This window comes from Passer domesticus, chromosome 8, assembly GCF_036417665.1.
Source record: "Passer domesticus isolate bPasDom1 chromosome 8, bPasDom1.hap1, whole genome shotgun sequence".
Classification (NCBI taxonomy): domain Eukaryota; kingdom Metazoa; phylum Chordata; class Aves; order Passeriformes; family Passeridae; genus Passer; species Passer domesticus.
In genome coordinates, this window is record NC_087481.1 from 54,086,935 (window position 1) to 54,112,580 (window position 25,646).

At 37.6% G+C, this 25,646-nt stretch overlaps 1 protein-coding gene across 6 annotated transcripts in view; it reads right to left on the reverse strand.

Annotated features, from left to right (window-relative positions):
- The window catches only part of ATE1 (arginyltransferase 1), a 73,766-nt gene that overhangs the window by 23,664 nt on the left and 24,456 nt on the right, over nucleotides 1-25,646 (reverse strand). For 5 of the 6 annotated variants that reach the window (XM_064431503.1, XM_064431499.1, XM_064431498.1 and 2 more), the window contains exon 10: nucleotides 23,641-23,740. In XM_064431503.1, the coding sequence (XP_064287573.1) occupies nucleotides 23,641-23,740 (100 nt within the window). Of the gene's footprint in view, nucleotides 1-22,141; nucleotides 23,241-23,640; nucleotides 23,741-25,646 lie in introns of those variants that run through there. The other variant, XM_064431502.1, reaches the window with a different exon arrangement.

Sequence of the window (25,646 nt, forward strand, 5' to 3'; positions counted from 1 at the left end):
ACTGGAACTCTGTATTTAAGTTATCCTCTGGAGTTCTGCTGAACTGGGGCCAACACTAAAATACTCAGCACCTCCAAAAGCAGCTCATCTCAAGTGTTGGTAATTCTAGCAAATAATGGAAACCAAAAAGAAAAAAAAAAACTAATAGAAAAACCCCTCTGAACAGTCAGCAGGACACTGTTTTTATTACATTAGTGATAGAGTATTTCATTGCTACTTAAATAGTAACACTTTAGTTCATGGAGCTTTTCCTGGATTAGCTTACAGGTAATGATTAGTGAAATTCTACTATTTTTTGGTTGATTTATTAAGAAGATATTCTTTGCAGACATTCCCAGAAACTAAACAGCCCTAATTATTTTCTCTCCAGCTACACAGAAAATCACCACCTCAGCAATAATAACCTCCCCTAATCAGATCTTCATTTGATTTAAAATAAGATTATTCAGCGCCCTATAACTTAAGTCAAAATTCTATCTTTGAGGCATTACTCATGCAATCCATACACTCTCAACATTCAGAGCCATATGGTGGCAGCAACAAATGAATTTTTCATTTGCAAACTCATTACACATCTCAGCTTGAAAAACAGCCATACTGTAAAGAGAATGAAAAGATTTAAGTATACTAATTAAAAATTAAAAGACTGGGTATTATCAGAAGTCACCCTGCAGTTGATGCCATTAAGAGTTCTTCACATCAATTACATTAAATGGATAATTAAGATTATCATCTTGAGATGAAGTTGATTTAAAAGAAAGCTTTCCATGAAGCTGAGCAAGGTTTTGGAAGGGACAGCCCAAAGTTCCTGTGGCTGCAGCCTGGAGGTGAAGACATTTAGGGACACCCTTAGGCAGTAACACCCAGTTCTGGAGAATGAGAACCACCAGAAATTCCCAGTTCTTTTTGTACTCTTACTGTTCAACTCTTCATGATATTTAAAGAAAATTAATTTTTTAAAAATATTTCCCACCAACAGTAAACTGTTTAGTAGGAAACACAAGAATAATCTGTGTTTTCTGTGATAAAAAGTCATCGTTGTCTGTGCAAAAAAAGATAAAAATAACCAAGCTTCATGCTGAGCCGTGTCAAATACCTGAGGTAGATTTCTGGAAAGGTCTGTCTGACTGATTATTTCATTTGCAAAACATCCAGGACTGATTTGTAACTACTACTGTTGGTTTTATTGTTTTGTTTTGTTTTTTTTTTTAATTAAAGGCAAATTTTTATATTAAATTAAAACAATATTCCTCCAATTCCATTCAGAAACTTAAACCTCAAGGCCCTAGAAAATCCTCTAAAGCCAGAGAATGGAAGTGACATTTTTAAATAAACCACTTTGAAATGTTATGCTCTCTAAACAGAAATAGTTGAAAGCTGTGTGAAGGTAGTGCTTAAAGAACTTTTAATCATCATTACCCAGATGAAACAGTTTAAGGACTTGGGGAAAAAATATGCCTTTTCAGTCATATTTTTAAAAAATTAGATCATAATTACTTGTTGATTTAAAGGCATTTTCTCAACTAGCCAAGAAGGCAGAAATAGCCAAGGAACTGTCTTTCAGAGCTGTTGCTTGAACACAGAAAATACAAGTGGCAAATTAATCTTTCCTAGTAGCATGAATTTAACTCATGGCTCTAGGAAAAGACAGCCCAGGCACTCGGTTTCCCTAGAAGATCCTGCTCCCACAAATTCATCACATTTGTGGATCCCACGCATGAAAACCACTATGCAGCCCTATTCTAGATTTGCCACTTACTGTTTACAGTCTATCATAAAATGGGATGTATAAAATTAACTTCATTGCAGCATTATTGGTTTGGTTATAATTTAAAAAACCTTCTTTAGCATTGAGCAGCATAGCAACATGAAAAATTGATTATCCAACCCATCATTGTAGATTCAATATTTATTTTGGGCATCAAAATACCATAATTTGGAGAGGAAAGGGAAAAATAGTTCTGAGGTGACTTCCTTTAGATGTTTTCTTACCCCGAAATTTAGGAGCTTGTTGATGAATTTCCCTGGAGGCACAGGAGGCTGTGGGGATGACACATCACTGACCCAGGACACTCAGTGGAATCAGAGGCAAAAATGAAAGAAGCCCTTGACTCTCTTTGATACCCTCCCTCCCCAGAAGTGTTTCCAAACACACCAGAAGAAGAAAGTTCTCCTGTAAAGATGCTTTATTTACTCTGCTGCTCAAACCCACATCCCATGAGTCACCCCACAGAGGAAGGGGAACCCAGGACGTGCCCAGGTGAGCTCCCAAAGAACAGTGTTTGCACTGTGTCTATACTGAGAGAATTAAAAAGGGAACCCACAGGACTTCATTCAATCAAATGAAATTACTCCTGAGGGATTTTGCCTCCCCCCACCCTTTCCATAAGCACTTACTCTCAATTTATTTACTTTCTTCAGAATACTTTAAACGTCCTATTTACTTATATTTAAAATCAATATATTTATTTATTTGAAAATAAAACACTACAAACAAATCCACCTCCTACCTGTTTCCTCTCTCCCTTTATTCCTGGACTGCAAAACCACCTAAACCTGAGAACCCACACAGATTCTGCCTCATGTACATGAGCACCTGCACTTCAAGAAAAATGTTCCAATTTCATTACTCATTCTAAAATGATTACATCATCTAAATAAATTGCCTCTCAGCATACTATTTATATTGCTTCTTATTCTTAATATTGCTTTGCAGCATACACCCCACATAAATCCAAAATAGAAAGGGATCTCCTAAAAGGAAGTGCTGCAAAGGGATTTATCACAGTAGAACTTAATCAGATTTGCAAAACTGATTTTGAAAATCATTTCTCTTTGGCTTCAGATGAAATCAGCATTCATTTCAGAAGTGATTCTGTCTATGCTAAGAGTTCACAACTGAAAAAACATTTTGCTTTCTTTTATCTCATTATATACAAACTCTTGCACAGTAGAACTGTTTAAGTTGTCCAGACCATCTTGGGAATATTTAACTACAAGACTTTCAACAAGAAGTATCCTCTTACAGACCATCCCCAAGCACTTGTCTCGGGTTTCAGCTTCTCAAACCCAATACCACCTGCAGATGAAATGAACTCTGTCAATACAAAACAACTGCTCATATTTCTCTCTCCGCATCTACATTTTGTCAAGACATATCCAAGACACCAAATCTGCTTTTTTGAAATGTTTTTGGAATTTAAAAACTCCTAGTCTAGTGGAAGGTGATGGGAGTGGAGGACCTCCAAGGTCCTTTCCAATCCAAACCATTCTGTGCTATCTCCATCAGACTGAAGGGAATTAAATTCTTTACAGCACTATGAGGTGAGGTATTCCATACCTTTAACCATCCTGGTTAACCTGTCCTTTTCCCAATTTTGCTTTTTCTTCTTTGAAACAGGGGAAAGAGCCACAGGGGGAAACCATTTAAATTGCATTGTTCAAGGAGCATAACAACCCAATGCATAACAAAGGTACAAATTAGATTAAAGGTACAAATTAGATTAAAGGTACAAAAATATTAGATAAGCATACAAAAAGATAAATATCTGACTAATCTATCAAATGGCTTGGCTAAAAAGCAATTCTGAAAATTAGTACGGCTAAGAAATTCCTGAGCACACGGTTCCTTCTACCAAGTCAACTCATTGCAGCATAAATGTGACTGGTTTTTAATAAAAAATACCTGCAAGATGTTTTATTGTCACTAATATTTGTGACATTTTTCTTCCTATATAATATAAAAGAGACAATCTTCAAGGTACTTTCCCTTATACAATTAGACATGCTGCATTTTAATTGGAAGCTTCTGGAAAGAAATTTTACAAAGGGACTGCCAAGCCTAAATTAATACTTCACACCATGATAGTTTCTGTTTTACAGTTTTCAAATTACAATCAGCCAGAACTTCTCTGAACTTTTGTTCCACAGGAAGGGCAAAGGTTTTAATGAGACTTTAGTCTGGAGATTACTTTTTAAATATTTTGCAAAATCTGAGGGATTTGGTAAGCACTTGAGATGAAAAACACCAGCAGAGTTTGTTTTTCTAGTCTAAGTAAAACTTAAAAAGTAAAACTACCAAGAAAGACAATAGTCTCAAAAATTAAGGTCAAGCACCAGTAGCACTGAAAAAACAAAATAGGAAGGTTAAACTCACATTTAATTCTTTTACCAGGTACAGTTTACATCTGTATTCTATTTTTTCACAATAAAGCCGTTGATCTTTTATTAAAAGTGAATTAAGACTGCCTCCATCTCCATTTCCAGCCAGCTGCCTAAGAAGAAACGCTCTGCAAAGCAACTCCAAATTATCACCAGTGACCCCTTAGAGCTGGGCAGCGCTGCCCACCACGGGTTTATGGAATTCAGCCCTTCCCTGAAAGCCAAGCCCTGTGCCTGGGGCTGCACAGACCCTGCTCCCCGATTTCATTCCACAGACAGAACCAGAGTTTATGGATCCCCAGGAGAGCCCTTGGCTGGTAACTCGACCTGCTGTGTGCTCCCAGGTGGGCTGTGCCAGCCCGCACAAAGAGCTGCACATCCCAACCCCTCTGTGCTTCCAGCCTCTCTCACATGGCATCCAGCTGGGTGAGGCCTAAAAGACTTCAGAAAAACAACAAAATCCCCTCCCCATGTGCCAAAACTACCTCCACAAATTCACTCCCACCTCGAAGTCACTGTTTTAAACATCTTTTTAAACAAACAAAAACCCCGTAAGCAACAGGCACAGAATGAGGCAAGCAGCTGTTTATCCAGGAGAAATGGCTGGAGACTTCACCTTCATCATCAAAAAGTATTGAGCTTACAAGAAAATCTACACCAAAGAGGAGTTACAGCATTGGGTAACTCAATTAACAAGCTGGATCTCACCAGGCTGCCTGAAACTCCAGTGCCAGCAGCATCAAACAAGCAGAGTTTCTCCAAGCTGCAAACTTTGAAATAATTATGGACTGCACATTTTTAGGATCCCAGAGCTGCATTCTTGAGAGCTTAGCCACCTTTCTGTTTCATTAAAGAATAATGTGTTGTAATCCTTAAAAGATGTTATGAATAATAGCCAGAATTTATTTTGCAGCTCACAGAATTCGAGCACATGAAGTGCCAGTCCTTGCTCTTCAGAAAGATGTGTTCATTCTCATTTAGTTACATCATCACAAAATCTGGGTAGTGGGAATTTTACAGGCAGCCAGGGAGCTGTAAGGTGTTTCCCAAAGCACCTCAAACATGGAAACTCAGAGCAAACACCCACCTTCTCACGCATTCTTTGGAATATGAAATTCCAATGTAAACCTCCAAATTCCTGTAAGTGACATGCAAATTTCTGTATTTCCAACAGAAATATGGAATCACAGAATGATTTGGGCTGGAAAGGACCTTTAAGGCCATCTACTTCAAACATTTATCTACATCAATTAATTATATCACTATTACTTTTAATTGTCTTTCTAAGTGTTCCTCAATGATGTTTAAATTGACTGTCCAAAGCAAATTTGGAAATAATTTGCCAACTTGCACCTCTTTTTGTTTATTTCCCAAGTCCATGTAATGTATTAAAAGAAATAATGATAAACCCAAAGCCAAAATAGTTCTGACATTTGTTTCTACATGTCAAACAAAATAATTTCCTACAATTATTGACTATATATTCATACTTGGCTGTACTTCACTAAACATTAAAAAAAAAAAAGCATTTCAGAAGGTTTTCATAGTGTCCTCCAGGTAAACAGAATATTTCAGGTAAGTGTAAAACAGATTAAGGTAATGAGTGAAAGTCAAAAAGGAAGGCAGCCAAGTTTCACATTCAGCATCCTACAATTATCATGTAATTATTTGGCTATTAACTACAATGATCTTAACCCACCACAAAAGTGGAATTCAATTAAATTTATCTTAAATTTCACTGAGATTGACGGTAAATCTCAGTACTTTATTTGCCTAAGGTGCTCTGCAAAGAAGTACTTTTAAAGAAAACCTCCCCCTTCCCCTCAAAACACCTTCAGAAACTTTTAGTGTTTCTTTGTTTTCCCAATGTGTGCTACTCCTGAAATGGATTTTGCTATCTTCATAGCTTAGTGTACACTCCAAATAGCTGCCTTCCCCTTGTCCTCTTCCCTAGAAATTATCTGAAATATTGAACACTTCCAAGCTTGTTTTTGATACTGGAAACAGCCAACAGGTGTCTGAAAAGGCTCAGGGGCTGCGAGAGAAAAAACTGCTTTATTTACAAAAAGGGAACAGTTGGGACAGCTTTTGATTTTTTTTTCCTTTCCCCTTTAGTCTCCAAGTCTGTGCAGCTCTTCTTCCTCCTTTTTATGCCAATATTATCTTTCCCTCCACTCACTGAGCAGAACAGGCCAAGGGAGGCTCTGGGTGTTTATGTTGAGCTCCAAGCTATGACCTGAGGGACGTTAATATTCCAACACTCCATCCACAGATCCAAGAAGCCAACAAAGTGCTGCCTGAGATAAAGCACATCCATGCCCACACTCCAACAGCTCTCCTCTCTAACACCACTGTATTAATCAATGAGATAATTCTGGTTTCAAGTTGTAAAGACAGCAGTAATTAGCATGGTGGAGAGCCTTAGAGAGGGCTGCTGCTTCATCTCTTCCTTATCAGCTTGGGATGCAACTGCCCAGAGCTGGAGATAAGACACAGCTCTGGGCATCCTCTCACAGCCACTTTCCAGCCCTGCTCTCTCCTCCAAGACTCCTTGCTAAGAGTTGGTCCTTTGTCATTTATAAAAAGCAGTAAAGTGAGAGTTCTGCCTTTGTTCTAAGCAACTAAAGCCACTCTGTTCAAAGTCACAGCATCAAAGCCACTGGGTCTGGAATAAATGGAGTGATAAGGTTTGCACAGAAGAGGAAAAAAAAATCTGTATGTTCAGGAACTGCATCATAAAAATTTGATGACTAGATAGACACACCCATATTTACATGAATACTTAAGAAAATTTAATTTAAAGATTTGTAGTTGTCAACCTTTTATATTCCTGTTCTTTGAACACAGAGATTTACTCAAACCACTGGGTGTCCAGGTCCAGTAACATTTCTTAACTCAGACATTAAATATCTGTGCCTCCTCCCACTCCATTCCTCTTACTCTCAGTCAGAAAGATGGATAGATAAATTCACATAAATTCTACACTTGTGATTCTTAAGACTTCAGTAGCAGTCACAATTCAGATTAAACCCATCAGGCTGAATTTGCCCTGGAGATGCTGTTTCACACTGCAGAGCCAACAGTACAAACATTACAAAATGGTCCCTTCAAGACCAATAAAGTGCATTATTTATCCTGACACACTGCTGTTGTACCCTGATGACAGCAACAGCAAATTTGTAGATTCTGGGCTGCCCTAGGATGACTGTTTATCCAAAGCTGAAATAATAATATCCAAATCACAGGTAAGTGTGAAGACAACTCTTAAAAATGAGAAACAAAAATAAATACTACAACTATGGAACTTACATAAAGTTAGGGCCACTTTTAAAGCATATTTTCTAAATAATTTTACATCACCAAATTATGATGTCTATTTTGCCTTCTTTACATTTCCCAAAGCTCCTTTCTTTTTTCCCCTTGTTTTTATCTCCTAATCTGTGCTGTACACAATGGTATTTTATTAAAACAGACTATTGAAACAAAGCTTAGTTTTCAATGTTGTTACATCAACTTTGTGTTTGATGTACACACACACACACAAAAAAAAAAAAAAAAAAGAGGCTGATATGATGAGATGGTATTTACAGGAAAACTCCACTGGATGGAATTCCAGAGACTGCCACCAGAATATTAAGAACATTAGAATATTAAGGATATTATTAAGAATATGAAAAGTTTCCATAGCTCCAAATATTACCATTTTATCTCTCTCATGCACTAATATTTAGTACCAGTGACACTAAACTGGCAGAACAGCAACATCCACATGAGGCTGAGATTCCAAAGAACGTTTCTAATTCAAGGTGGATTTATGCACACTTAGAGACTGAGATTGCCTATGAACTCAAAAGGTTGTGTGTTCATTTTACAGGAAAAATTACTTTGTGACTGTAAATAAAAAATATAAAAGCAGCTAACATTTTTTATTGGAAATTGCAATCTAAAATTCAGTTGGGAATAAGCTAATTAAAGACAGTACCACACATATTGTTCTGGAGCTGGAAGCCAGAATCTGTCTTATCTGTAGAGAGGCTACTCAAGAATGCTAAAAAAAGCAGCACAATTTGAGAAACTTCAGTGGAAAACAATAATAAAGAAGAGTTAAGCTTGTACATTAGAAGGCTATTAGCTTCCTTGAATTTTAGCCAACTTTTCCAACAACTTGATATTTTTAAAGTATATTACAGAAAAGTAATATTAATTGCCTTTTTACTGCAAAAAAATCAAAGAGTTTAGGGGAATAAAAGTCATATGATTGCTGAAATGGACCTTGTTTACTTTGAATCTGCAGCAGACACTCTTAAGGCGACCCTAGCATTAAACTTGGAAAGGGAGATTAAAAAGAACTATGACATAAAGATAAAATCCAAGTGGGGGCCTCAAGAAGGGCCTTCATTAGAGACACACCAACTCTGCTGACTTAGGTCTATCTCAAAAGGAGTTTATTTTGGCAGCTGGGAGAAGCAAAAGAATGAAAAAAACCCCAAAAAATAACCAGAAGGAGCAATGAGTGCTTCAATCATGTGGATCCCATATCCTTCTCCTGAAGGGCTGCCATAAACTGACAGTATTTCTTGACTTCATTAAATTAAATGTATGAAATTAAATGTTAAAGTTTGTTTTCTTATATTTAATGTAAGGTGAAATAACCACAGGAAAAATATGCACAACCTAATAGATCATACCCATGCTTTCTGTGCTTAGAGGCACAGAATTGTCACACTGATATCAAATAGCTTCAAACATTCATTAATACCTCACTAGCTGGAGTCACATCTAAAAGAACAGCTTTCATCTGTAGCTTATGGACATATGCCACAGGAAAACGAAATTAATTCCCTGTCAAAGGGGCTTCTGCTATGTAGTTATCAAAGTAAAAACACCACACACCATGTTTACTTAATAGAAAAAATAGATAAATAAAATTAAATTTAGAGAATTTAAATTAAACTGAGCATGTTTTATTTTTTTTTTTTTTTTCTGTACAACTACGCAGCGGGAAGGAGAAAATTAAAATTCAACAGACTCAGAGTACCAGCATGATAGAAATGGGTGTGAGGGGTGCACAATCTTTTATTTTCATTTTATAGAAACACTGGCTGTGGTTATGGGGTGCCAAACAGTGACGCAAGGTAAATTAGTTTCTTATTCTTCTGTGAAAATGACAAGAAATTATTCTGTGATGTAAGATTCACTTCAACTCTTGCCTTTCCTCACCCTTTTATCAACAATTCTAAAGGACAACACAAGAGGAAAGCAGGTATATTCTATTATAGAATACAGGTATATTATATCTATCCATTATATCTATAATATCTATCTATTATTTTTCAGGTATCTCTGAAGTCTCCATTTACTCACTTTCTCCATGCACAGCTCATGCATTGCTCTTGCACTTTCATCCAACTGCACATTCCCAGCTCCTGGATAAAACTGTCCAGGACTGTGCACCAACAGGGCACATGGAAACCTGCTTTTCTTCCTGCCCAGTTTCTCAGCATTTTTGACCTTTTTGACTCTCTTTGCCTGCACGTCTGCCTCCAGAGATGATGTGTTCTGTGCTTACTTCCAAGCTCTTTTTCCCCTGTGTCCATCAGAGTCCAAGCCTTCCCCATCTTTCCCAGTGTCTCTCCAAAGACTCTGCAGAGTTTTGTCTGGAGCCCCAAACCATCCAAAAGTCAACCTTTCATCCCACTCAGAGCCCCTTTTCCAGCTCAGCCCTGTGTGACTGCCCAGAGCATCCACACCGCTGGGAACACCACTCCTGTCCTGGACTTCCCCAAAGTCCTGCTTCAGCCTCCAACAGGGTTTTAAAAAAAACAGCCAAAAGAGAACTTGCCAAAAAATCCATCCAGACTCCGAGGGCAAGAAAATAAGACCTTCCCAAGGAAGTCTGGGTGAGGGTAGCCTTATACTGAATAAATAATTTCATGCTTCTCATGCCCAGCTACCGACTCAGCCTGTGGAATATTTCAAGACATAATAAATAACAGACTAATTGACAGCTTTGCAAATTGTGAAACACTGATATTCACAAGTTGAAATATACTCCTAATTAAGAATTCAGATGCATGATGTTGGCTTTAGATTAAGATATGCTATGTGGGGTTTTCAAACTTTACACAATTAGATCATGTTGAAAAACAAGGTCACTTTAAAATTTGTCAGTCCAGCTTTTTTCATTTCTAGCTGCTTTCATACATCTACAAACAAGGAATAATATTCTGAAGCCAGTAATTCAGAACACTATGAGATTTTTAACTTCAAGGTTTTCTACCAATACATGGTACACTAGACAAGTCTTTTTAAGCCCAGCAATGAAAAATTGAGTAAAATCCAAGTAGTTTATCTTTAGTCATTCAACACTGAATTGCACATAGCCCAGCAATGAAGAAACACCCTCAAAAACAGTGGCATATACAGGCAAATAGATATTAACAGTAATTTTAGGATAGGAGAAAAAGAGTAAAGTTGTAGGACAAAGGGAGACAACAGCACAGGGAACTTCATTAGTAAAACCTCCATTTTTGCAGGATCCTGACTAAATAATATTGTGAAATACATGGTAATGTATACCCAATACACACACAAACAGACTATTTATTCAGACTAAAAAGCTGCAGGAGGAAAAAAGGCAATGATAAATCTCAGTCTTTCAGTGTCTACAATTTGTATTACAAGGATAGAGTAATGCACCTCTGCCAAAAAATCTAAACCCACTTGTCTCCCTTACATCTGCAGATTAAAAACTGAATAAATAAATACAAAGGCTCGCTTTACCAGCGTTCCAAGCATGTGTTAGAACTTAAACCTTAACAGCAACCAAAGCAACAGCTATCTGCACAAAAGATCAATGAGTATCTGTACAAAAATTCCAGACCATCAAAACACGTGTGCTTTAAAAGAAGTTTCTTCTATTGTCCATAAAAATGTTTATTTTCACAGTAAGTTTTCATTCATGAAACAAGCATTCTAATTTTAGGTCCGTTTTGTTTGCGGAGGGTTTGTTAAACAAGCCTGCTTTGTTTGCAGGAGAGGGGAATTTGTAAACAAAGCCTCTGTTCTTCCAGGAGCCCCTTCTCAGCAGGAGAGCATCCCACCACCTTGGGACCATCCTGGCACGTGGAGCTCCAGCCACAGGGCTGAGCTGAAGCCATCCCTGCACCAGGCTCAGAACAGACAAAAACCTGGGGTGCAACACCACGACAGTTCTGCCACCCCAGGAGAGATGGCTCGTGGTGTCCCAGACTGGAAAAGTGGGGAGTGCAGAGGGGCCACATCCACCTCCAGCCCAAACAGCTCTGAGAGGCAACAGCCCCAGAATCCAGACTGCCACCACAGCCCCTACACCAGCTTCCATCATCCTGGAATCACAGAGCCATGGAATGGGCTGGGTTGGGAGGGACCTCAAAGCTCAGCTCATTCCACCCTGCTGCCATGGGCAGGGACACCTTCCACTATCCCAAAATCTTGTCCAAGCTGGCCTGGAACTCTCAGGGATGGGGCAGCCACAGCTTCTCTGGGTAATCTCTCACAGTAAAGAATTCCTTCCCAATATCCCATCTCTCCCTGCCCTCTGGCAGTGGGAAGTCATTCCCTCTTGTCCTGTCCCTCCATCCCTTGTCCCTCTCCAGCTCTCTTGGAGCCCCTTCAGGCACAGGAAGAGGCTCTGAGGTGTCCCCAGAGCACAGGACATATTGGCCTTGCCTCTCCTCTCCTCCTCCCCTCTTTTCTCCTCTCTCCTCTTCCACTCCAAACTGAAAACCAGGATGTAGATACATTAGTTGTCAGAAAAAACACTGAGCTGAGAGAGCTCCAGGGCTTCAATGCATTCCCTCTGAGACCATGCTAGATGTAAGAAATTGATGAAAGAATCCAAGAATAGGGACACTAAACAAATGGAGGGATAAGACACTGAAAACATGGCTAGACAGAGATATACTGAATTTTTGTTAAGCTGTTTTGCAGGAAATAATAACTGCCTGAGGACACAATAGAGTAGGAATAATTGTATCCTTTCAACATGTTCTTTTTGACATTGACTTGTTTTCAAACTCTTCCTTATGTTATTAAACTCTGTCTCCATAATTATAAACAAAATATAAAACTTCTAATCCTAGAATTCTTGTCAAGTAAGTTCATTTTTATCACACGAAGCTAAACAAAATGAAATTATATGGGAGGTTTTGCAGCAGTCATTCCTTGTGCAGCTTTGCATCCATTAAGCTCGTGGCCCTGTAAAAGTGCCCAAGACTTCTCCCAGTTGGGCAGAACATGTTCCCCCATTCTGCCTCCATCTGAATTACTGCCATTTAAGGTACACAAATGTCTACTTGCATGTTTAGGAAAACAGACTGTTTAACATTATATATCCCCAAAGTCTTTGAGCTGAAACATCAACACTTCAGTTTTCTCTTAATGCCAGATGTTTGAAAACATTGCTTTATAAACACCTTCCTGGTAAAAAACAAGTCTGGAGGCACATGGGCTGGAATTAGTAACTATATTACAGGCTGTGTAAGTCCTGATCATTCCAAAGCCTGGTAATTCAAGGGTGTATTAAACATCCACCCAAATATAGGATTAGGGGAGTATTAAATTAGAACTGTACTTACAGAGATCAAGCACTTTGCTGCCATTCTAACAGTTTACAATCCCTGCTTTTCAGAGTTCAAAATAACTCAGAATTGCCCAGGCAATCACCCTGCTTTCTTTTAAAATCAATAAGCTGCACCCTGTACTCATGTGCGTGCATATCTGGAAACAAGAAAGCAGCTTCATGCACTTCCCTGCACTTTTAACACACTTCTAAAATAGACAGCAAAGTGCTAGAAACACTTGTATGCTAGCATACATGATGCCAATATTTATTGGCATAATATAAGTTTAAATGACTAAAACTTTAATCAGTTTGAGTCAATAAGTTGAATGGAGATCTGCACATCTAAAACACACAGCCAAAAATGTTCCTAAATATTTCTGCCTCATAATGTACTGTAACATCTCTCCACCTTCCTCCCTTTCCCTGAATGGAAGATAGTTAAAAGCAATTAACAAGCCACACAATGCCAACCGGTAAAGACTAAAATGGAAAGAACATAAGAAAACAAAAATCATTAAATAAATCATGGATATGCTGCCCATACTATCACTAAGCACCCCTGGAGAACACTAGCCCTAGTAGCTTAAATAAATAAATAAAATCAGTAATCAGGGGAACAAAAAGCTCATCTTGTCTTCTGTCCAGTCACAGAACAACAGTGCATTTGTGCTGGGACAAAGATAGATTTTGGATGCTATGTACTTTTGCTCCACAGACCCATTCTTCTTCAATTAATTAACAATGGAGTCATTTTCACACCCCTTTTTGTCATCCCATCTCAGTGTTATTTGTGAAAACGTTTTCATTCTGAACAAGAGAAGGAGAGGAAGCAAACAGTATCCTATGCTGTTAAAAAGGATGATCTACTCTCCTGAAACCTTTCTAGTAAGAATCCCCAAATTATCCAACACATCTAACACAGCAAATTACTCTGAACAGTTTCAGTCATTCCTTTCAGAACCGTTCCATTCTTCAGCTGAGAACAAGTAAACCAAATCAAGTTTTTGGCAGTGAATAATTCCCACAGGACAAACAAGCAGAAACCTCGGGGCAGTGTCTGAAAACACCAAGGGGGACTTTGGGGTTGTTGATTTTTGTTTATTTGTGGTTTTTTTTTAATTTGCGCTCAAAAAGGCAACAACTCATCAAGCTCCCAGGTCTCCACAAAAAGGCAACATTTAAAAACCTTTGGGAACTGATTTTATTAGATCAAGAAAACACTTTAAAGAAGCTGTAACAAAAATATTTTATTCCTCCACTGACCCTCCTTCTTGGGGCCCTGCCCTGTGCAGCCTCTCAGAGCCCTCAAGGATCGTTGGGAAAACTCAGCACCACCCAGGAGCCTGCTAAGCTCCACAAACTTCAACTACTCCCTCTAACGCAAATTAAAAAGAGCAGAGTTTTGTTTTTAAATTACTTGCATCTAAGTAACAGTGGTGGCTACCACAGGTGACATGAAATAATTTGCTCCCCTACCAGGGATATGCTGGTGGTGTGAAAACACAATTAATTACCATCATCTGCAACCCAGTACTATCATAGCCTTGCTCTAGGTTTTAATTCTTCATTTTTTACTTTGAGCTGTCACTTCAAGTATTTACTGTAATACTATAAATAAAAATTTACTACTATAAGGAAGATACAATTCATCCAGCAGATCTCCATAACCACTGGAAGGAAAAACCATAAAACCCTTTAGGCCCTGTCAACTCATTTAATGCAATAGTCTCTCCTGAGAGAAAGAAAAACTCAAGTTTTGACACAGACTTAACTAAAGCAGAATGGACAGCAGAGAAATTCAACCGCATAAACACATTTTCTTTCACAGTCACGTAGTCACGAACCTTGAAACTAAAAATAACTCAGCTCACATCCCAACTTAGCCCATTCTGAAAACTTTGTAGTTGCACAATTCCTTTTTTTCTCCTCCTTTCCACCCTTTCTTCTTGCCTCCAGAGGCTGCTATCTTCCTCAGCACAATGAAGGCAGAAACTCATATTTTATAAACAAATGCTACCAGCTGACCTCAGCAGCTCAGGACCTAATTTTAGCCACCATTCTCTAGGACAAAAATACATTGGCTGATGAAAATCTTCTAGGCTGCATAAAAAAAATTACAAAAAGCTTAAAAAATAAAAGGGAAAAAATTGAGGGGTATTTTTGGTGGATGGTTGATTTGGGTTTTTAGAGAATCCCATAAAGAGACATGTTGGCAGCCATCAAGTTTAAAATGAAGGGCATGGCAAAAAAACCCTACAAAATTAAACCCAACAACAACAAAAAAATAATAATCTTATTCTTTAGAAATAAACGCTTAGGTGAGACATTTAGAAAAAGAATTTCATTGGGATGACCACTAAAGAACAAGAATAGGTAAGAACATGATGTATGTTATATATTATTCTATATGTTATACATAATATATATATTATATATATCGACGTTAACACAGATATAACTGAACCTGCATTGCAGTAAAGGGATGGACTACACAATCCATGATTCCACTTTTCTATTCTGGTTCCAAATCATTCACCTCTATAGGATTCTGCAACTTAAATTCCCAACCAAGTTGTACTTTTTGCAAGCTAGACTGTTTAACATCAGGGTTGAGGATAAATAATAGAACCTCATTAATATAGTCTGTTCATTAATTATACTTTTACTTGGAGACTCTGAACAGTCAGCAGCTAAACAAACTCAGACAAAGAAAATAATCATTCATAATAATGAATGGTCATCTAGATTACATGGAACACTTCAGAGGAGTGTACTGTGATACCTCTGTAAAATTAATAAGGTCTTAGTTAAACCAGGCCTCATTAAAGTGTCTCCCATTAAACCTTTCCTGGAAAATCGGAGAGAAAACATCTCTTGTGTAGATTAACTGGCTCATCAGCCAGCTCCTACTGTAAAGGCCATAAGTGAAATATGGCAGAGCCAGGAAAAGCAGAAGCTCCAGGCTTTCACACCAAGTAAATTCCACTTGACAATATTGCCTAATTAGAGCTAACATAATCAGCAAAACAGTAAAAATAAGAGCAGCTGGATTTGGAGTTAAATGAGAGATCCAACACTCCACGTGTTGCCATCTTCAATAAATGTGGTGCACAGATAAAATTAACCAGTTTAAAGGACTCACACTTTGGTGACAGATTTGACTTTTCTGTAGGGCACAAGAACTTTAATATTTTGTCCAGCCTCTGAACTGGCCTGGCTGTGAACAGCTTTACACAGGGACTGGGCCAGGAAAAGTGAAGAGCATTATCTCCATAAACATGTTTTCACCTTCTCCATCACAGCACTGCACAGTGTCCATCTCTGAATACTGAAATTAACTCACTTTTGGCAATTCTCAAAATTCAGAAGTACAGTGTAGTGTTTGAGGTCCATCCAAAATTATTAAATCAGCAAAACTGAAGCTGATGAAGCAGCACTGCATCAATTAATTTGCTTCCTGGAAACCTTAAAAATACTCTTAATTCCATGCATTCTTAGAATTACTAGCAAGGACTAATGGGTTTGTAGAACTATAATTGGCAAATTCTGAAATGGGAATTTTGACCTCATTTCTCACATGAAGGAAAAAATTAAAGACATATGAATTGTGAAAAATATTATTCTCCCTTAAAAAAAAAAACAACCAAAAAACAAAACCACAAGAAAGCCACCCAAACAAAATCCCCAGCTCTTTTGTCTCTGCATTTCACAATTTACAGTTCTCACTTTAACTGCTAGTGGTTGCTATGGAGTCCCCAAATGAGCCTTCAACTAAGATTTAGTGTCAGTCAGAAATAAGCAGGGAATTTATGACTATGCTGAGTCATGAATTAGACATGATGAATTTTCACCAGCTACCATCATTCAGAGGATGGTTTGTCTCAGGTTTATTAACATGATCCTGAATAAATCTTTTTAGCAGCTCCCTTTGACAGAGACAGGCAAGTTACCTCTAGTAGATCTGAAAACATCCACCAGCACAGAACTGACCAACAATTTAACAAACTGTGCCTCTTACTCCTGGGTTTTTAAGGTAGGATTTTAGCTCACTTAAATCTTACACAAATTAGCAAAATCACATTTATTAAGAAAAAATTATAGTAAAGTTGTCCCAAATTAACAAAATTCCTGCAACAAGTAAAAGGTGCAGAACACATCCCTGCTAATGTGCAAATGTAGGTTGTTAATGCCACATTAATCACATTTCTATGTTTATTTTTCACAACACTTGAACTGGGAATCCTGAACATACAGAATATGGTGGGGTTTTTTAAGGACCACATGAAAATAACCTGATCCAAACCAAGTTTATTTTCTCAAGGTGCAATAATGAGAAAGAGACTTGTTGATGTCAGAGGTCAGCTGAGACCTACAGAACAAACGTCATCTGCCCAGATAAAAGCCTAGAAATAATAGTCAAACATCAATATCCATATTACTTTCACTACATTTCCACTACAAACTTCAGTCATCTTAAACTCCAGAAACAAATAAAAAGAAACATAGATTTCTAACATTAAGAACGTAAACATTTCTAACATTAGAAAAATAAATCCCCAGGGACATGGTCATTTCTCTCCCAAAGGAGTTCTAACTGACAAGAAAAAGTAAATCCCTACTGAAAATATTTTAGCAGGAGAAATAAAGTTTCTGGGTCTGTGTCTGTTTCTAGAAGAAAAATGGGATTGCAGAAAAACACCATGTAAAATTCAGAACAGCATCATCACTTGTACTGAGGAAAAAATGTAATAATTTAGCCATTATACACAGTAAAAAACAACAGCTTAGGAAAAAAATAAAGAAGCAATTGTGTTAATTACATTCATTATCTTTACCTGTTATGAAAACATGGAAATAGACACAGAAACAGATATTCTGCTTTACATAATTACATTTTCAGCAGAAATCCCCTGCCAGCATTCACTTATGGCTGTCGCTATCCAGAATGGGGAATCTCTTTATTCCTGCTTGCCGATGCTCATAATAATGTGGTTTTTGCAACCTCTTTACAAGTGTCTTGAAGAAAAAAACAAACCTCAAACACTTTGCAAGAAGCTGTTAGAAGTAAAGGAGAAAAGATTTTAAATATTCATCACTAGCATGACATCAAGAACCAAAGAACTAATAATTTTTCACCTATGGTGTTTTTATTCTGTCCCACATTCTCGTAGTTGTTTATTCCAACATGTTAAGTTCCATTTATTTAGCACAGGCTTTCAGATAAGGAAAAGTGAAAGGAAAAAGCTTTTTATGGAAGGAAGAAACAAAAGGAAAAAAGATTTTAAGGGGACTCTGCAATCCTGAAAAGAGCACCTGCCTTCTGATATCCAAAAACCAGACATTACTCCTAGTCAAACACATTTGATAAAATACATGTAGAAAGATAAGGACTTTTTGCTCCAGATAAACCTTGAAGGAACATTAAAACAGCTTGATTTTCACATTTAACATATGTATGTCAAGTCAATCATGCAAAATCCTGTTGGAAGTCTGGGTCACTCTAAAAGACTTCTCAAAATCCCTCTGGGTTTTAATGCCCAAACTCCAGCAGATTTCTCTTCAGGCACCAACCCAGCCCATCAGAAGGAGCAGCTGGGTAAGGCCACAGCTCTGAAGAGATCAATGTTCAATTTTAGCTGCTGATGTAGAGAAGGATCCCAGGGAAGTCCAGGGAGAAAACAGAAGGAAGGAAGGCAGGAGGATAAAAATAATGCTAATAGGACAACCACAAAAGCAGGAATTACCTCCTCACTTGTACAGCTTATTATTCTCAAAACTTTACTACTGTATGTTTTTGTCTTTATTATTTGCTGTTTGTTTTTAATGGTCCTCTCAAAAAAAGCAAAACCACTGTGTTGCCAAAACTTTTATTGCTTTCTTAAATAATAGTTTTACAATGCAGATACTTCACTCATTTATTATCAAATGGTGCTGCAAGCAACAACTTGGCACTCTATAACAAGCACTGACTTTTCAGGATATTTAGTTGACTCTTTATGACCTGTTTGCTTAAAAAGTTGTTTTGTGCTAATTGCAATGCAGATTTATTCCTATAAACTTACAAAATTAATCCTGGAAAAGCCACTAGTTTCAGAGCAGCTCCAGTCCTCCAAACTACTCCCAGCTAATCGTATTTTTCCCAATTTAAGGTAAATAGTAATACCAATGAGAAAAGGAGGCTGAAAGAAAAGATGACACACGAAGGTATAAAAGCTCTTTTTGTGTGGAGCCAGTGACCCATTTAGCAAAGCTTTTTGCTGGTGGCAGAACCATAACAAGCACATGCTTACACCCCCAAAATCAGAGGATCACATTAAGGCACGTCACATGAAATCTCCTTCCCTCACAAATTTCACTTTACACAGCAAAGCTGAGCTTACTGAAAACATTCACTGAATTTCATAGTGAGACATGGTGAAAGAGTCTGGACAGGGAAGATGAGCCAGACTCCTGTGGATCTGGTGGACATGGACATGCAGGCTACCACTGGATGCATTTCATTGCTGCATGAGGAGTGATGCTGAAATTCCTGAAAGCAGCCAAAGAAATTGGCTCTCAAGTGCCATAAAATTCCAGGGGCACCACTCACAACCACAGTCAGTCTGAGGTATTTAGTTTAAGAATGATTAATCACAGTTGAATCAGCCTTTTGTTTCTTTTCTGACATTTCAGAGCCCTTTCTAGTATTCCATCTATCTGAAGTCTGGCCATGACTTGATACCAAAGGAGACTGTTTGAAATAATTCCATTTACTTTGGCCTGCATACAAGTCTGGATAAAGGTTTCAGTCAAAACACCTCTTCACATCATAGAATGGCCTTAAAATGGCACACAGAGATAACAGAGCACAAAGACATTAAATCTGCTGTGCACTTCCAAGTGCTCTGAGAGTTATTTACCAACACCAGTGGGGTGGCCTCCAGGGGAAGGACATCCTTGACCCAAACAAGGAATGATCCATGCTCCAACTTTCTATCTTTCTACATTATTAACAGATAAAAATGATCATGTGTAAGTGTTCATCAAATTGCTGTCAATGTTCTACTCTGAAATTGTATCACCCAAAAGCAATGATACATTTAAAGAGAAAAGGCATTATGTTCACAAGATCTGTGCAAATCCCAACATTGAAAAAGCCCCACAAAACCGAGAACTAAGGAAACTCACATAGAAAATGTCACTAACAAATCCTTCCCAGCACAAGAACTTAGAGGAGAAAGGGATTTAAGGTCAACAGAGGCCAAATGGCTAATGCAAGGCAGCAAATACATTTATTATTTATACCAGAAACACAACCTCAAAATCCATTTAACGTCACCCACCATGAGATTCAAAATCAGTGTGAAAGGACTGCAATGGAAAGAACAGAAAGGACCTTAAAGAGTTCAGAGTGATTGGAAAATGTGAATTTAATAACATAGAGCCACAGAGTGAAATTTTTTACTTGAAGGCTGCAGGATAAAACAAAAAGAGTATCAATCCAGGAAGAAAATCCAAGGTCCTCTCAAGCATTTCTCTGATATGGCTGTTTGCTAAAGGTGCTTCTTTTATTTCTGTAATTCCATAAATATGCTTGTATATTACTGCATTTAACTGAAAACATTAACAAGTACACAGACAGGACTTAAACATATGAGAGGCAACCCTGAGACAACCTGATTTTCAAGTAAAATACTTTCTTTATGCTTAAAACTTTATCACATACTCCAAAATGCATTAGGAAAAAGACTTTGCATCGTATGACTCTTGGAAAATTTTCCAGGAGACTATTTTCCAATGTGAGAACTACCACATCTAACAGAGCCTGAGAAGGTTTCTCACAAGGTCATGAATTTCTTCAGAGAACCATTTAAATCTTGTATTACCCTAACCTACCCAGAAAAAAAATGGACCAAAGCCATTGCTTAAGGTTTTTCACTGGATTTTTCCATATTAACGTAATAGGACTACAGGAATCCTTTTGTCTCAATTTAATGTAGATTTTATTTTACTAGTTAGTAAACATTAACCCATACAAGGAACAAATCTGAGAGGGGCTGGGAACTAAAAGATAACCTAATTTTGCAATGGAGTCCCTTCCCCCATCTTTAAGAAATTTCACTGGGACTCCACTGTTCTAAAATCCCATTGCAATCAATGTTGGCTGCTGGGGAACAAAAGAAATGGGAACAGTGACTCAAAAGGGAGCTTTATTTTAAAAACCTCTGTAATTATGTCTGATCCATGGGTTAGTTGATACTCTAACCATTCATCTTCCTGCCTGAGAATCCAGAATTTTCCAGCTCTGTTACTGTGCCACAGGAATCCCAGCTCTGGGATCTGCTTCCAGGACTTTCAGGCCTCCAATCCTCCACTGGGTTACACCCCATTCACACACCAAATTGTACCAGATGTGCAAAGAGAACCCTGCAGATGAAATGGTCACACACTGACCCCCAATAACTAGCCCCCAAATCTTTGCCTTCACTGTAAATAAATGCTGTGTTCTCATAAGGCACTTCTCATACAGAGAACTGCTCCTGTGCTCAGCCTCCATTTCTGAAGGTCCCAAAAGAAGTAATTTGCAAATAAAATTACAAGAAAAAGGCTAGAAGCCCAGTGGATGGCTTTTCAGCTCCTTCTCTTTCTTTCTTTACCAGTTTAACATCAGCCACACACAGCCTGTCACTCTTCCACAGCAGTATCATTAAGGGAAGGGAGCCTCGAACTTCTCTATTAAACTGCAAAAAAGCAAAGTCTTTAACATTAAATGCCTCCAAGTCAATCAGGCATTACTGAAATTACTTAATCTGCAAAATCAGTACTTCACCACCCTACCTCACCACTCCCAATCACTTACAGGAGCAGCAGCATTATCCAGATGCATTTCAGAGCTTAGCTTGATAATTTGGTTCTGGTGTTCTGTTTCAGTGAGGGAAAAGTGGAACTAGAGAATTAATGTCAACCTGATTTTCAATTTCATTACTTTTGTCTACTTCTCAAACAAATGCATCCAGGAAAGGAAATATAAAATAGAACAAAGCTCCTTGCAATTAATTTATTGGATTACTGCTGTCCCAGCAGAGAGCATTATGTGTGTTCTAATCACACAGGTACAGCTTTTCTTCATATCCTCCCTTGCTCCAGCTTTAATTACCCAACACATTGACTTTGGTAGGTTTCTGGAAGACTAAAATGTATATTCTACCAAATCACAGTCATATCAAATAGTCATTAATTCTAAGCAAGGGAAGAAAAAGAGCTTTTGTGAAGGAAACAAAAAGTAAAATACTCCCACTACAATTTAATCAATTTCCATTATTTAAGAATGAAATCTAGAAGCATTGTGGGAGTGTTGTATTCTTGATGCAATCATTTTCAAATTGCAGCACAGGCTCAACAAAACATTATTTATTGTAATAAATAATACAAATGTAGAGTGGCTCCTTTAATGCAGTGCCTCGTGTATGAGCTTCATTTAATCCGTGCACACAGAGTTCATTTCTTTGGTAAAGCACTACAAGCAGCTGAGCCCAGAAGTTTCTTAGCCATGATATCTTTCAGAAATGGGTGTTTTTTTTTGCCATTATTGCCAGATTTGTTTTTTAAGTGCCCTGGTAAACAACATCTACTCATTTTACAAGTCTTGCACCATGCAGGTTGTAGAACACACAAGGGATGCTAAATTGCAGTGTATCAACATAAACAAATCACCCCAAACTTCTAAATATCTGCAAAGAGTAGAGGAAGTAACCAAAACCTTTGGTTCAAGCTGGTGATGGGACAGCCTTTAAGATGAATCAGATGAGAGAGGGCAGATTTTTCCAACTCACCCATCTTCTTCCATCAAACTTAATGTTTTCTTTCTTTGGCCAGCAGATGCACAAGAAAATTCAAGTTGGCAAAGGGGACACACACACACAAACACATCATCTAACAAAACAAGAGGGATTTGTTATTTTCAGAAGACAGAATCATCATGGTCACCTGTAGTGCAGGCCATAATCAAGATGAAATTCCTGTGAAATTCCTTCACAACCATCACTTTAATGAACCTCACAATTTTTGGTCATTTGAAAACACTGCAGATTTTTAGCATGTTTTGAGAGGGGAAAAAAAGAAATGAAAACACTTCGCCTCTTTCTCTACATTTTGTGAACTTTTTATCTTTCCACATTAACAGATAAAAATGGTTATGTGTAAGGGTTCAGCAAATTGCTATTAATGCTCAGTACTCTGAAATTGTATCATATTAATATCCAAAAGCAATTACGCATTTAAAGAGAAAAGGCACCACATTCACAAGATGTAAAACCACAAGAGAGACACCCTTAGGCACCGAGGTCTGAACAGAGGTGAAGCCAACAGGGGTTACACAGCAGCCAGAGTTGTTCCTGTAAGTGTTCTGTGGATTCTCCTGATCCTCTCCTCAAAATCTGCTCTGCCTCAAAATCTCTGCTCACCAAACTTCTCACTGGTTTCATGGACAGAGCTTCTAAGAAAAAATAAAGAGTAAAACCCAGCCAAGCCCAAGAAGACATCTTATCAGTTCCTGGAGTCACTAAGCAACAGTTCCAAATATGCCAGCCTCAAAAAGGGAGAATTTTAGTGCACTGAAAGAGACCCTGTAAACTTGAGATAGCCAGGTAAGCAAATGACAAACATGATCTGACAGCCTTGAAAGCCTCTCTTAAGCCAAGATGTATTAAATAGCACATGCAACTAAATTGGAAAAAAAAATCCTTAAGCCAAGTTAAACAGTAACCAGCATTCAAATTTAACCATATAAAATCTGCATTAAAATCCAAAATGACAATTACAAAATATTATATTACTATGAACACTGTCAAAAGCTTTGACAGCACACTAAAGAAATAAGTGAAAACACACGTTACCTTGTATCTCATTTTGGGGCATGAATGAATGTAGAAACCCATGTAATAAAAACAGAGATCAGGAGCTTTTACACAAAGCTGTCTGGTGAAAGCAATTTCCCTGTGAGAGGAAAGAAAAGACTAATTACATTTGAATACAATTCTTAAAGCCATTTTACCTCTTCATATTGAAATATTTTACAGCTATCTGGCTCTTATTCTAGGACTTTATAAAGGACTAGACTTCTATAAAATAAAAATTAGCATCATAAACTCTAAACTAATGTTTTTAAAAATCCCAAACATAACAAACTGAAAATTATTACTTGGAAACCTAACAAACAAATCAAGAAAATGCACAACACCATGTCAGGCTTAAAAATACTTTCATTTTTGTGTTTTGGTCTGCCAACTGCCTGATTTGATATCTAAATAAAAATTACTAAAACCCTCTGATTAATATGTTTCTTGTCAATATTTGTGTACATTGGAATTCTACAGAATTGGTACTGGTGTTCTGGAATTCTACTGGTTAAGAAGGCTCAGGAAAACGTCAGAGTATTTTGAAAAATAAGCTTCAAGGATAAGCCTCTTGGTTGTTCCATCATTTATGCTCCAGCAATTTGCATGTAAAAACATCCATCTTTATGCAACAAAAGGTATTTTTACCCATCCCATCTTTGTTAGTGTGATTTTCTCATTTATTCTGAAAGATAAATGTCAATGTATTCCAAAAAAAGTTTGCTTTTTATTTTACTGGCACAAGGAAACCAGTTACCACAAAGACCCAGCCAGTGTTTCCTCTATAAATGATCATTTTTGCAGCATTTCTATCTGTGCAGATCACTTCTGTAACAAATTGGATAAAAAATGGATGCTGGTTTTACTTGCTGTGTCAGAGGGATAAGAAGATGTCCCTGCTCACTACAGGGGAGCTGGAATAAATGATCTTTAAAAGATCTCTTCCAACATAAACTATTCTCTGATCCAAGATATGAGTACATTCATATAGGAAGCATCTACAAACACTGGAGGCAATTTACCCCTTAAAATTAAATCAGTATTACTCAGTATTTCTTGATTTTTTTTCCTGTGGCAAGACTGGCATTTCCAAGCAGTTTCTTCTCCCCGTGTTCTCTACTTACATGCCTACATGTTTCAAATGATGCTCAAATCCCATCCTTTCTGCAACTCAGCAGCAACAACTCTGAGTGGCCTGAAGTGGAAGTGACAGCAAAGCAGTCCAACCTCCTTGGAGTAAAATTGGCAACAGCTTGGAAGGTATCAGATTCCTTTGCAACTTCCTAAGTCCTCCCTAACTCAACTTTTTTTCTTCCCCTTTTTGAAAGAAGAAGGAGGTTGGCTTCCTCCAGGACTGTTGGGAACTCGTTTTTATTGCCTTATATGCTGCAGAATTTACAAGCTGCTTTTTCACAAGCTGAGCCATGCACGCATGGTGCAGCTACAAAGTTTTAAATTTATTATGTAGAAAATTTAAAATCATTTAAAGAACTCGTAAGCATGGATTATGTCAGTCTATTATTACATAAAGTAATGTGATATTACAAATACTAAAAAATAATTCTTAGGAGGACTTAGTTGAAATTAGACCAATTTTTTCCTTACAAGATGAACATATAAAATACTATCTAATATTTGTAATGGAATAGTTCTAAAAATATAGTTCATTAAGAGAAAAAAAGATCAATTCTAAGTCATAGGGTTTCCAACATTTTTCCACATTTGTTAGTTCTGATTAATTCTATAAAATTGTCAGATATTAATAAAAATCCAATCAAATTCAGATTAGACCTTTGATATATTAAATTGCACGTGGTTTATTAATTATAAAAAAGGTTTATGAACTAACTGTGGTAAGAAGTTTCCTTAAAGTGCTGTTTGTGCTTCACACAGCTCAAGGTGTGCCATCCACTCCACCTGGAGGGTGACACTGAACAAGGTGCCTCGCAGCAGGAGCCCCTGGAGAAAGGACAAAGCTGCATCTCCCAATTCCAGGGCTCCTTGTG